The sequence below is a fragment of the Primulina eburnea genome, unplaced genomic scaffold (assembly GCF_022965805.1).
Source record: "Primulina eburnea isolate SZY01 unplaced genomic scaffold, ASM2296580v1 ctg291_ERROPOS436017, whole genome shotgun sequence".
Lineage (NCBI taxonomy): Eukaryota > Viridiplantae > Streptophyta > Magnoliopsida > Lamiales > Gesneriaceae > Primulina > Primulina eburnea.
In genome coordinates this window covers 195-14,487 of record NW_027331119.1, presented here as the reverse complement: position 1 = coordinate 14,487, position 14,293 = coordinate 195, and the positions used below count along the sequence as shown (strand labels likewise).

The window sequence follows — 14,293 nt, the reverse complement described above, 5'->3', positions numbered from 1 at the left end:
ATCGAAAGAGCCTTCGGTTTGTTGAAAAAAAGATGGGCCATACTTCGAAGTCCTTCGTTCTATCCATTGAAGACACAAAATAGAATAATAATGGCATGTATGTTGTTGCATAACTTCCCTGTTTAACATTTTCTCACCATACCAAAACATAATGCAATTTCGTTACCAGTACAGCTGATTCTTAACAGGGAAACATAGGTAAACAACATAAATTCAGAAAATTGATGCAACAGTAAGCATTGTGGTAAACCAGAAAATATCATGACTTCATTACACAACCCACTCTGTACAACGTAGAAACAAACGAGTCTTGCAAACCTAACCATCGATTACACATATACACACAATGCTACATTCCAAAATGAACAAAAGGGTGGTTGCAAGACCGGTTAACATACTGAACAAAGTGACATGTTCAGCCACTTGACTCTTCCGATGTGTCAATAATAACAACCGGGACAGACTTATCTATTGCGACACGCTTGTTCCTCGCGCTACTCTCTGCATTACAGCCACGTTTCTTCGTTGTCAAATGCTTCATTATTTCTTTGTAGTAAGAGTCGGCCACAGGTTCAGAACGAGGTGTCGGGCCAACTGTTTTCTTTGAAGACATCGTAGGAGATATACATACCATTTTCTGGGTACCTGCGGCTTGTAGGGGTTGATGAGGACCTTCTTTTTCGTCATCTGATAACAGGGAAACCACCGGTACTGTGTACTTGCTTGTAACAGAGACATCAGAGTGGGTAGGGAAAGTGACTGACATTTTTTAGCCTACAAATAGAATAGAGATTTTATTTTCAGATGCTCCTTACAATGATACCCCATGGCCTTAAGTAGACAACAATAAGCATTTATTACACACCCATCTACCAAATTTACTTTCATATCATGGAAGATTGCAAATTTATTTGATGGGAAATTTAAGGCAGCATAGGTCAAATACTAGACTTAGACAATCATTATAAGCATCTATATGAGAATAAATAAAGCATACAGCCGATAGGTGACATAAAATAAGGAATTCTTTATTCACAAGTGCATTGAAAGCTTATCTCATTATTCAACTTCGGCTGCAGCAGGAACGAAGTTTCAGATGACATCAGTTCTTACAACAATCCATAGCAATTAAGAAGCACAACTGATGAACAATCCTGCACCGTCATCCCTGCCTATTAATTGTACTCTGTCCTACGGGAAAGACTCTACAAACATTTGCTGATATGAGCATATGTTAAATATTGAAAAAATGAAAACATTTCGAAATTAAAAATTGAGTTCCTTACTGTCTTCTTACCTTTGCTTCAATGGATGCTACGGATGGGGTTGGTACTCAAGTTACATTGATCGTTGAAGGTAAGAGTCCGAATGTAATGATGATCGTGCTTAGTACATTATATTGAACATGACAAACTAAAGTACAATGCAATATAGTATAACCACTGTTTGTCTGAAAGCAACAAAAATATTACAACACCGAATAAGTTTTGTCTTCCATTACAAAAAGAGCGATAACAAGAACTAATTAACATGAACGATATGCAACATCACGGGCTTCTTCACTTCGCTCCCAGCTGTTACGTAACAACTAACGTAGAGCCCGTAATAATTACTTCAGCATAATAATAAGTAGAATGAAAAACATGATTAAACACAGTAATAGGCATGAGCATCCAAAACAACAACAAACTTGTTCCACGGATAAACTTGTGGGATCAACTGCATTAGTTGGTAATCCAGATGTGTTCGATGCCATAAACGACTCCGTCGTAACCTGTTCTTTCTTGTCAAGTGTATCGGCATTATTCAGAGTAGAAGATTGTGAACAAGAAGCTGCATTGCATGCTTGTGTGTGCCGACGCAATGTTGAAGGACAAGTGGGATTTGGTGACGATTTTGAACCCAAACCATAGTTCGATGATGGTTCATTGTTCCCACAAACTTTTTGAACATTATACTCATCGTACCAAAAGAAACGGTTAGGATGTTTCAAACCGGCAGGACATACAAAGTAATATTGCCCCGGCCGGGTTGAGTATTGACCAGCTTCACGTAGAAGCATATACCCATTCCCGCACTCGCATTGTGGGGCTGTCTTCATATCCATGAAAACTATTGCAAACATTAATTGAAAGATTTTCGAAAATAGTTACTTACCTCCAGTCATGACCTTACACAAAAGTTTAAATCGAAAGATTCAGTTGGAAAATACAACTTTATATATATAACAAAGACCTAGTACCACATTCTCGAAAATGGACATAGTTAATGAACATTAATCCATAAACAAAAGAGAAGAAGACGAAAATAAGGTGGTTGTTAACGCAAATCTATATTTAATGACAAATCTACGACATAAACGAACGAAACAGGAAAAAAAATCTGAAAACATACAAAAGAGTAAAAAACACCGAGAAACACTCACAGTGACGGCCCGTGAAAAGGTTGGAGTTCGATTTCCCTTCACCACAGTAATTTGTCGATCCAGAAATTTATTACGATTTCGACGGAGTACGAACGTTCACAACAAAAAATTGAAGCCTTCGGATGTCTGATTCACTGGGAGCGCATCACGATCCACATATTTGGATGCAAGAATTTTTACATTTATGCGGACCTGTTTACGGTGCTGTAGCCTACGGTGGTGAAGGAAGATATTTGGTTGAGTAACGTGGTAAAAATCAATGTGATGAAAGGACACACAAGTGGGTCTTAATTTAATATGTTGAAAACGATGGCAAAGGGTATTCCTGGTAGTTGAAAATTAGTTTCTTCATTTATCACACCCTACAAAACCAAACCAAACAAAACAATATTTTCAGCAAATCTTACAAACCTGTAAATAATCATTTATCTTATCATTTACGTGCTAATCATTCGATAATCCTATCACTTGAACCAAACACAGCCTAAGAGTATTATTTTTTATTGTAAATATCGATAGAGTTGACCCGTCTCACAGATAAAAATTCATGAGACCGTCTTACAAGAGACCTACTAAAATACTAAAGTGGCAAGTGAGGTAAATTTCCTACCCCTTTCTATGCTGTATTCACGCACTCTCTTCAATTGCACCTTCAGTCCTATACCTGCATTCATGAACATTAAATTTTTTCTCTGGATGATATAGTGTGTGTTTTTAGCAATTATTTGGGGTGTCTTTTCGAAATAGAAGAATGTATAAATTTTTTGGGTTCACTCACGTTGAACTACGAGATCTACTAGAAATCAGAAATTGTTGAATGAAAACAACTAGGAGAAGGACTCACATGAGAAAATGAATGAGACTGTTGGGTGCAATAATTGTCTCTGTTTGGTAGAGAGATCGAACTGTGATGTTTGAGCTGTTGTGCGGTTTAAAAGATTTGAGTTACGCCATTACTACTAGTTATAACTTTTGGTAAAGCGGCAAGCGTTCGGTCCAACAATTGGTATCAGAGCCAAGGTCACGAGTTCGATTCTCATCGATTGAAAGGAGTGCAATTATTAGGAGTGAGATTGTTGGGTGTAATAATTGTCTCCGCTTGGTAGAGCGATCGAATCATGATGCTTGAGCTGCTATGCGGTTAAAAGATTTGATTTGCACCATTACTACTAGCTATAGCTTTTGATAAAGCAGCAAGCGCTCAGTCCAACAGAGACGATCTAAAAGATGGAAGAAAAAAAATGATTTTTTGGTTAGACGCGTGGAATTAGCCAACATTTTTCTTCGAATATCACTTTTTATATGGTTACTAAGATGTTTCAGTTCGTCATATTATTTCTTTAACTGCCTATGGATTTAGCAACCGTTTGTGCTTATGCATATATGCACTTGCGTACACGTGCTTTCTGCCCCTTTGTATATAGTTTTTATTGTATTCAATAAAGCTGGAAAAGGCCTTGGACAGGAAAAGGAAACGATGTTACACTGTGTAACTGCCGTGCCACCAAATCTCTCTTTTTTACACGTGGAAAAAGTATTCCTCAAAATCTCTTGTTTTTTTAAGCTTCTCAATTGCTCACTTTATACATGCATTTCTTTGTATAATTCAGAATACCGATTCTTCTAGTCAGAACAACATAAATAATTTATTCTCCATTTTGGGATTTGTTTATGTTGATATTGATTTGTGTGTGTTAATGAGTTTTTTGTTTGTGTTGATAAAAATTGGGGAATAGAGAGTTTGTCACAGATAAGAAAATAATAACGGTATAGAGATGAGCTTGTATCGTGTTATATTTTATGGAAGTACAAGAATGATTGGTTAAAGGTTCTCACGTGCGCCGGCGCAAGTAATGCAAATCAAGGGCCTGATTTGAACTAGAGGAAAAATCTTGACTTGTGTGCAAGCGTACGAGCGTAACCTGAGTGTATAAAAAACACTCAAGAAACATCCACTTTTATCCCTCGTTCTTGCTTTCATTCTCCTGTTTACATTCTGCACAAACTGCTTCTGTTATGTGTGATCTACTGATAAAGTTCATATACTATTTCGTTCGTTAGTCTGATGATTTGTAAAACATCTCTATAGATGTGCCCGTTGTATCATGAGAAACAATCATTTTGTTAAATCTTCTAAACACATTTTGGAAGAGACAGATTTGTTTTAAGGAACTGTAATTGTTGCATCTATCGGTTTGATTTATTGTTTTCTTATTGTTCATATATACATGATATTTATACTTTCAATAGTATACTTATTTCATTTAAAACTTTGTCTTACGAATTTCTTTCGTTCACTTTTTTTACTCGCGATCTTCGTATTTTTGTTTTTAGCATTTTAGCTATCTGTCTCAACCAGAAATTTCAGCATCATAAATTTAAAGCTCAGCGATGGTCCACTCAGATTTCTTACAACTTTATTAACAATTTGCATATTTTGTATAACATTAAGCAATGTCTTCCATTAGATGGAATTTTGAGAATGCTAGGCGACATCAACTTCAACGAGACGACCTGAACAATAGGAAGATCAACTTGCACATCGTCGTGAATATCACCGGAGATGTCGAACAGAGTCGATGAACGCGACAACTTCAAACCATTCGCCTACAACCCAGCAATTCAGTGTCATTAATTTATGCTGCATCAAAATCAAAATGGAAAAAATAAAGTTTCAAGATAAGTATTCACAGACGACATCTCACATATAATTATTTTTTGGCAAAAATTGGTGTGAGACGGTCTCACGGGTCGTATTTTGTGAGACATATATCTTATTTGGGTCACCCATGAAAAAATATTACTTTTATACTTCCCAAATCTTAATCAATAGACCGAGACATGAGTTTGCTTTTTTATGCTACTGGTTCCCCTTGTAATATATGCTCAAATTTTCTATTTATGTACCCAATAGAGTACGAAATATACTGAAATTGTTGTGGTTGTATACTTGAATTAACTTATTTTGTTCTGAATATTATTATGATATTTACTTTTGTTAAATAGCTTAAATTCATGGTAATGAGCTGTTTCTCAAATCTTACTCATTAAATTGAGACACGGGTTTGCAATTTTATGTTAGTGGTTTCCCTCGAAATTTATGCTCAAATTCTCAATTTGTGTACCTAATATAATATGAAATATACTGAAATTGTTTTGGTTGTATGATGAAATTAACTTATTTTGTGTTGAATATTATTATGATATTGAATTTGTTATGTAGATTAAAATCATGATAAGGAGTTGGTTTCCCAACTCTTACTCAATAAATTGATATATGAGTTTACTTTTTTATGCTAGTGGTCCCCCTCGGAATCAAATTCTCAATTTATGTATGTAATAGAGTACGATATATACTAAAATTGTTGTGTTTGTGTGGTGAAATTAACCTATTTTGTGCTGAGTATTATTATGATTAGAACTTTTGTTAGGTATATTAAAATCATGGTAAGTAGTTGATTTCACAACTCTTACTCAATAAATTGAGATATGAGTTTGATTTTTTATGCTAGTAGTTCTCCTTGGAATATATGCTCAAATTCCCAATTTATGTGCTCAATAGTGTATGAGATATACTGAAATTATTGTGATTGTACGCTTGAATTAACCTATTTTGTGCTGGAAATTATTATGTTACTGACTTGTGGTAGGTGGATTAAAATCATGGTAAAAAGTTGATTTCTCAACTCTTACTTCATTAAATCGAGACATGATTTTGCATTTTTTTTGTTTTGTTAGTAGTTCCTCTTAGAATATATGCTCAAATTCTCAAGTTATGTATCCAATCGTGTAAGAGAAAAATTTTAAAAAATGGATAACATAGCGACGGTTTTGGTTTAAACCGTCGCTAGTACCGACGGAAAATAAAAAACGTCGCATAACTTAGCGACGGTTTATTATATCCGTCGCTATATTTAAATAGCGACGGGTTTTCTTAAACCGTCGCTGAATACGAATTTTTTTTCGGCCAGGAACTGCTTAATAAAACTTTTGATGGGTCAGGGAGTGCAGGTCAAGAATTTCTGACGTAGGGACTGAAAACAAGTTCGAGTTTCTGAATGGGGATTTTTCTCCAATTCTCCCAAATTATAATCCTTTAGGACTTGTAGTATTGCTCCACAGGACAGGTCTTAGGTTAGACGGTTCGGAGACCAGGACAGTGGTTAGAGCAGTTGGGTTTTCGGTGGTGATCCAGTAGAGGTTTTCCGTGGTTTTCGTTTTCTCCTTCAGAATTATGTTTTCATTATGGTTTTATTAATGTTTAAGACTGCTGTTATTGTTCTGTTTTCGTTTGGGTTGTAAGATGATTAATTATTTGATTTTCGCTGGTTAATTGTTGTTTTTAAGTTTAATGTTATATGTTTATTAGTCTGTTTAGTAGTGGCTCGGATAAGGGCGATACATCTCGTATCTATAAATACATAGCATTTTCAAGTAGGAGATAGTCAATTCTTTGCATTCCAGTTTTCTTCAATATATAATTTTCAAATTTCAGCGTGTAAAGGATATCAACTCCGGCCCTCTAACATTTTTCTTCGTGATTTCAAGTGTGTTTGATGATTGATCAGCATCAACAATAACCCAACTCTTTATAAAATACTCCCCCTATTTATAGGTGAGCATCACCCATGCATGTATATTATTCCCTATAACACAAGTTTATTACCGTACTAGGGTTGATAACTCCGATAGAATAAAAATATGATATATAAAGTGTGATATCAAAATGGTTAATATTGATCTAACTAAAGATTTTTCAAATGATTGAAACGTGGTTAGATGTCCTTAATCTCCCATTTTTTTCGAGTGAGATTTTTTAAAGTTGTGTTTTGATCGATAAATTTGAAACGATAAATTTCAACCATTTTTTTCGAGTGAGATTTTTTAAAGTTGTGTTTTGATCGATAAATTTGAAACGATAAATTTCAAATGTTTTGATTCGTTCGAATGAACAAATTTGAAGTGTATTTTAAATCTATAATTTCAATAATAATTATAGTGAATATTTAAAAAATCAAATTTGAAATTCTTGCATTCCTGAAAATTCAAATTCATCTGTCCAAACCCAAATACAACGTAACACTTTCATATTATTTATTTATTATAGTTAATATTCAAGGGCTGTTTACCAAAATCTATTATATTTGTTTTAATATGACGTCATTTAAAAAGAATTTGAAAGTCGCCTGGCCTGAACCGATAGTCGGTTCGGACGGGCCCGTTTTCTCCCCCGATAATAATGACACAAGCAATCGGTAACCCAAACGCCCAAACCACGACGTCACCAATGACTCGGAAATCGCGTGCCCGTCGATTTCACGCGCTCCCCCCGGCGGTACCCTTATCCTTTCCCCCACATACCCTATTACCCCACGCCTTTCCCCATCCGCCGTTCTCTCGCCGATTCCTTTTCCAATTTCTGCTCCATCTGCCTTTATTCAATTTTCTCTTCCATTGATTTCAGATCTAGATATATGGGCGATCTAACGGAATCGTCAACCCTCCAGACGCCGCCGTCGAGGCAACTGCCGTTCCGGGAGGATTGCTGGTCCGAGGAGGCTACTTGGACTCTGGTTGACGCTTGGGGCCGCCGTTACCTGGAACTCAACCGTGGGAATCTCCGTCAGAAGGATTGGCAAGAGGTGGCTGATGCCGTCAATGCTCGTCACGGTCATACGAAGAAGACTCGTCGCACAGATGTTCAGTGCAAGAACCGGATCGATACACTGAAGAAGAAGTATAAGATCGAGAAGACTAAGATCTCTGAATCTAATGGTACGTTGACATCGTCGTGGCCGTTTTTCTCTCGTCTCGAGTATTTGGTTGGATCTAATTCTCATAAGCATCAGAATGTTAAAGCCACGCCTTTGGCGATGGTGCCGTTTGGGGCGTCTCAGTATACGCCGCCTACATCCCTGCCATCACCGCCGATGGCCGTTCCATTGACGTACCGAAAATCGCCTTCCTCAGCGATGGTTACTCCGGTGATTTTGCCTCAGAAACGTCCGACGCCGTCGCCACCTGTGGACGAGTTGTATTTTAAGAGGAATTATTCTGTAATGGCTGCTGCTGCGGCTGCAGCGGGTGAAGATGATGGAGAATCGGAAGGGGCTGAAGCGGATGGGAGCGAGGAAAGGGGTGCGGAGGTGGAAGATGATGGGGAGGATGGGATGGGAAGGTTGGCGAAGGCGATTGAGAGGTTTGGTGAGATTTATGAGAAGGTGGAGAGCATGAAGCAGAGGCAGATGGTTGAGTTGGATAAGCAGAGGATGCAGTTTGCCAAAGATTTGGAAGTTCAGAGGATGCAATTGTTTATGGATACTCAGGTTCAGCTAGAGAAGATCAAGCGGGACAAGAGATCTGGATCTGCTGATGGTATGCATCACAATATCATGTATTCATGTTAATATATCAACTTAATATGCTATATCTCCATTTGATGCAGTATATAGAGAGGTTCACATTGAAAGGAATTAGTTGATAAATTGTTTGATTTTGTTATTGGGTTGGATGTTATCTTTTGGTTCCTAAATTGGGTTTTTCTTGCTGAATTATTTTGCTACTCGCGGCTCTTAAATTAGGGAATATAAGTCTGGTACATGGGACAAACATGTGGCTTGATGGTGGACAATCATAAAAAGACTGAGAAATTTTGAAAAATGACCTTTTTAGAATCTTTAGATCCATGACTTTCATTGTCTATTAATTGCGTACTTTGTTTGGTCATATATCTAATCTAAATGTTGAAATATAGAAGTCATGTTTCCAACTGCGTGGCTTCAAGACTGTAGAGGTGCAGTGTGAATTTTGAGGCTGATGTGATGTACTGCCGTCTGGAGAAATTTGTTGGTGCATTTTCTTCTTGGGTATTGATGGATGGACATGTTGGGTATTGATGGATGGACATGTTTTGCTTTTAGTTTTAACAATTTTACTTCTCCATAGAATTGAACAAGAGATCTCTGTGCTTTTCCTTTTCCCTTTTTGATGCTGGCATAATTTATCTGTGCTGTTTCAAGAACCTCTTGCCACTCTTGCTTTTTAGTTGATAACATTTTACAATATCTCTGGCATTGGTACTTTTGTCGCAATTGTACAGAATTTCTGTGCATCACTATTATCTTTTTCATACTTGTACATTAGTGTTAAGTAGCTCAAGTTTTGTACTTTTATTTAAGAAAAATCCATCCTCTCTGTATGTCACAGAGTAATCGTTTAGTAAATGTTGAACTCAGAGAGGACAAACTCTGTGTAAAGAAAAAGTTTAATTACTCAGCTGTTATCCTATAATAACATAGCAGGCAATCAGAGGTTGTCGAAATTCCATTAGTTCTCGTGTAAATACCATCTAAAAGTTTTTGCTAAATAATGCTGCCTTGGGCACCTTTGTATTGTTCTTCGGCAAAACCAAAAGAAGTACATAGGACTGATTATTTACTGGATACTTGATGGAAGTTTCTTCATGCATTTGAAGGATAATGAATAACCTCCACACCCTTCCCAGAGACATTAAACAAAACTGTTGAATTGTGTCAGCTTTCAGAAGTTTTATTACGACTTTGTATCTATACATAGAGTTTGAAACCTATATTTCATTGTTTCACTATATTGTTTTCTTCATTGCCTACTATGTTTGTTTAACGAGTAACTACAACTACAAATTAATCTTCATACAAGTCGAATATTCTTCTGGTACCTGAGAGAGAATAGGTGGTTATCAGATCTAATCAGAATTGACTTTCGTTACTTATTATAAAAAAACTGTTTTGGCATTTGGTCCTTTTGTTATCGGAACACTGAAGTATCTTTTGTTCTGTCCTTGACATATTATTTAATTTTTTTCAGCTCTTGGTATCCTTTAAAGAAAAAGGATCCTGGCAGATCCTTGTACCTTAATATTTTCTTGGTAAATGATAGTATATGATGGATACTGAGGTCCCAAACATTTTTCCCCCAGACGCCTTAAAGTTATTTATAATATCCAGTTTTTATTAAAAGCTGATGACGCCTCATGTTGGAGCCGTAAGAATTCGTTACAAGGAATTGCTACATTGCTTTTTGTGGTTTATTCAGCCTTCATCTCTGCACTGTAGATTTAACTGTAGTAAATGTATTAGACATCCGCTTGGGAAGGTAGGTGGTGCTGTGAACTTGCTCTTTTATTTTTGTTGTAGTCTTAATCTTGTCATGCAGCTTGTCTCCATATTCCTTTTCGTAAAGTTTCCTTTACATGCTGCAGATCTCTATAGCTAGCCATGGAGAAGGGACCTGAGAGGCATCCCTTGTAGGAGTAAGGAACATTAATGGGTTTGCCATTCGACATTTACTCGTTCCTTTCAATAGCCGAGGAAAGTGCGAGACTTGGAATTGACTTGGTATCCGACCAAATTTATCTCGGAAGATAACTTCTTTATTTGTCTTTTATCTTGTAACTGCTGAGTGAGTGATTTGGTTTTAGTCTAGGTTTCATCTTTGATATTTGTTCTATGCCAAATGTTTTTAACTTGTAACCCTTATTAAAATGGAAACACGTTGGTTCAGGCATCAAGTCGCTCTCATTACTTAGTATCGGAGTCCCTGGATGTCTGTTTCTAGTTTGTTTTCTTCATTAATTTTACCATGTGTTTTTGGAGAATAAATAAATAATGAAATATCTATACACAAACTTCTCCATGGAGATACATGCATCTACACCCCACATATTTGAAATCAAGTTTTTAAATTCGGGAAGAAGAGCGACAAAACTGCAGACTTCATATCATATTCATAATCGCAGATAAAATAAACATCGGTTCATCTTATATTGTATATATGTACCTAATATGAGTACAATGATAAATTAGTTTAAGATGAATGCAAAGAATCAACGAACTCAGTAGCGTTGGCGGTTGGCCTTGTTAATAAATTAATGGACGAGTGAGTCAACTTACTTGCCATGTTAAAAACCATTGCTTCAAATAGCACTCGAGCGATTAAGCCCACACTAGAAAGTTTCTTTTCATCGAGAGATCGAACTGGGATCGATTCACGTCGAAATGCAGGAATTCTACAGGAAAAAGATGTGGATGTTTTCTGACTGATTACTGCGTTGTTATCTTCTTCCCCACTCCATATTGTTGTTCTTCTCTGCCTTAGTCTCCGCACCCCTACTTCAAGAAAATTATGTCCATTCCATTGCCGACCGCGCCCATTTCTTCTATTGCCACTCTGAAGATCCGCTCTAAGTTGCTCTCTTTTTGGTTTGCTCTGGCCACTCGCCCTCCTGGCCTTGACCCCTAGATTCTTTGCATTCTTATTGTTTCAGACCGCTCACATACGCTCTTTACGAAAAACATTCGTAAGCGTCAGTGGTGTGCAGCTGTGATTTAAGGATAATCGAAATTTAGGTTTCTTTGTATTTGAAGTTCTGGGTTTTAGTTTCACAAGCATCAAACGCCTCTTGTGGTAACTGAGATTTCTTGTTTTTTGTTTCCTGAAACACAGATAGTTCTACTGGTGGTTTTGCACGAAAAAAGCATTTGTTTTTCTTGCTCGTGCGTTGTGGTCTTTTTTCTTGAAACAAGAGCTAGCAAGTTTGTGTTTCTTGAACTATAGATCACATTTTCACCTGCATACTGATCCTTGAGTTACATTTAATTATATCGTAACTATACGAGGATTTGGATTGTGATTATTTATTGCGGGAAGGCATAAACGTTAAATTAGAGTGGATCAATGCCAGTTGCGCAATCATCGGTGTTGGATGGTGAGAAGGGGGAGTTAACGAATTCTTTAGGGAGAATGGCGAAGAATAATGGAGTTTCTGAGGCAAAATCTATGGCTGCTTTAAAGAACCATAGAGAAGCAGAGAGGAGGAGGAGAGAAAAAATCAACGTGCATCTGGCCACCCTTCGAGGTCTGGTACCTTGCAATGAAAAGGTTGGTTATATTTTTCCCTAGCAAAAATCATGTAGAATTATTTGTCTGCCATTCTTTTTCAACATTAGTTAGTAATTTTGAGATACTTTGTAACATTCCATTTTTCAGTTTGTTTTCTGGTGTTGCATGTCAAATGATTTAACAGGCGTGGATACTGCAGCTCTGACTCTCTTAGTAGCTATTGCATTGACTTTGGTGGCAAATTGGTAAAAATAAGATTATTCCAGAAATCCAAAACTCTTATAATTGTGAGTTTTGTCTGTACTATAAGCTAGAATCTATGTTTTTATATGAGTAATGTGAATTGTTTTATAGTTCAATTGCTATCACATCTTGTCATGGTTGTAAAATTTGACTTTATGAAATAGGGTAAGCGATATTATGAGATTCAAATGGAGAAGACAAGCTGGTGGTCATCATGAATTCGAGTTGGTCATTTGTCCATCTTTGATTTATGTCTAATTTGACTTTATTATTGTACTGACATCAGCCCAGGCATTAAGTTGGGATGTTAAAGAAATTGGCATTGTTTAGTGACTAGTGTTTATGTTTTTGCTGAACTTTGGAACTATTTCTTGAATTTGTGGTCGTGCAGAAAATAAAATATTCATTTGTATAGCAAGTCAAAAGAAATACTTGAGTTGAAAATGATAAATGTAAAGAAAAATGAACAGTCTAAATGATGTCTTAAAGGTCTACTTCCCCATAATTTGAGATCCAACTTCTTGACTTGAGTGAAATCTTCAGTTTCAGTAGAATCAGAAGATAAAATCCAAATTTTTATCACTGCAACTATCCAAGTTAGATGTTTATTCATGTAATTTTCCTCATCAATGGCTTTCCAACAATTTCTCTCTTTATGTTTATGGGTGAGTTACAATTTCTTCTGCTGTTCATTTTGGCTGCCTATGTAGCTTTGCTATCTAAACATGTCGTTTGGGTTTGTGCACAATTTTAAATTTTAAATTGCACATTTGGAAATTGGTACAACGGCAGTCAAAATTTTTCTTTTTCCGAAAACTCTAAGCTTTATATGCAAGTACTTTGACAGATGGATAAAGCCGCTCTACTAGCTCAAGTAATCAACCAAGTGAAACAGTTGAAGAAAACTGCAACAGAAGCCAGCGAAGGCTTACACCTACCAATGGACACGAATGAAGTAAACATTGAGAAACTTGAGGGAAGTGACGGTTCATTCTTGCTGAGAACTTCTCTTTGCTGTGAGTACAGGCCCGATCTCCTGTCTGATTTAAGAAAAACTATCAAGAATCTTCCTTTCCATTTAACAAAATGTGAGATTTCAACCTTGGGAGGTCGTGTAAAGGCCGTATTCTTCCTCGATATTACCAAAGAAAGTGCTGCCAACAGTGCCGAAAATCTAGAACTCATGACGAACTCAGTTCGTTCAACTTTGAGTAGCATTCTTGACAAGGTCTCAGCCTCGGCAGAATACGAGCAACAGTTGGTATTTCCTCAGAAGAGGCAAAGGGTTTCGTACTTGGATTCTTCGTGCTCTTCTTCATGAGAGGTTCTAGTGTTATCGATGGTCGATGCTGTCGAATGCATCATAGTAGCCACACACTGGCTTGATAATGCTGTGAAAGATTGAACAGACTTTTCATATTTCTAGACATGGACTTGTATAAATAATATAATCCTGGTAAAGAATAAATGAAGTTGGTGTTTCTTGGTAGAGGATTTACGGAATTCTCGGCTTCATATACAAGTACAACATACAGTCACAGTAGCAACTCCAAATCTGCCCGAAGGAAAAAAATGGTATTGCTATTTAAAGTTTTGCCGTAGATAGCTTTTTCAAATAGAAAAAAAAATACTTTATACCCCCACTTTAAATTTTCCAGACCCAAAAAACCCAAGCCAATGTTTAATTTTAATCCCTAGAAATAATTTTCATTTTTTCAAAAAAGAACAATATATTCATATTTTAAT

The 14,293-nt window shown here is 36.6% G+C and overlaps 2 protein-coding genes and 1 long non-coding RNA gene across 3 annotated transcripts; 2 read left to right on the top strand and 1 right to left on the bottom strand.

The window, feature by feature from the left end:
* The first annotated feature begins 7,614 nt into the window (after positions 1-7,614).
* LOC140820933 (trihelix transcription factor ENAP1-like) lies at positions 7,615-10,964 on the top strand. The gene is made up of 2 exons (XM_073181319.1): positions 7,615-8,800; positions 10,665-10,964. Exons 1-2 carry the CDS (start codon positions 7,900-7,902, stop codon positions 10,676-10,678), a joined length of 915 nt encoding a protein of 304 aa, XP_073037420.1. The 5' UTR covers positions 7,615-7,899; the 3' UTR covers positions 10,679-10,964.
* A 782-nt stretch (positions 10,965-11,746) lies between these two features.
* LOC140820929 (uncharacterized) lies at positions 11,747-12,304 on the bottom strand. Its single transcript, XR_012115608.1, has 2 exons — positions 12,074-12,304; positions 11,747-11,863 (listed from the first exon to the last, which is right to left on the bottom strand). It is a non-coding gene; the product is annotated as an uncharacterized lncRNA (long non-coding RNA).
* On the top strand, positions 12,140-13,977 carry LOC140820928 (transcription factor bHLH30-like). The gene is made up of 2 exons (XM_073181315.1): positions 12,140-12,343; positions 13,395-13,977. The coding sequence occupies exons 1-2, from the start codon at positions 12,140-12,142 to the stop codon at positions 13,866-13,868; spliced, it is 678 nt and encodes a 225-aa protein (XP_073037416.1). The 3' UTR covers positions 13,869-13,977.
* Positions 13,978-14,293: the final 316 nt, after the last annotated feature.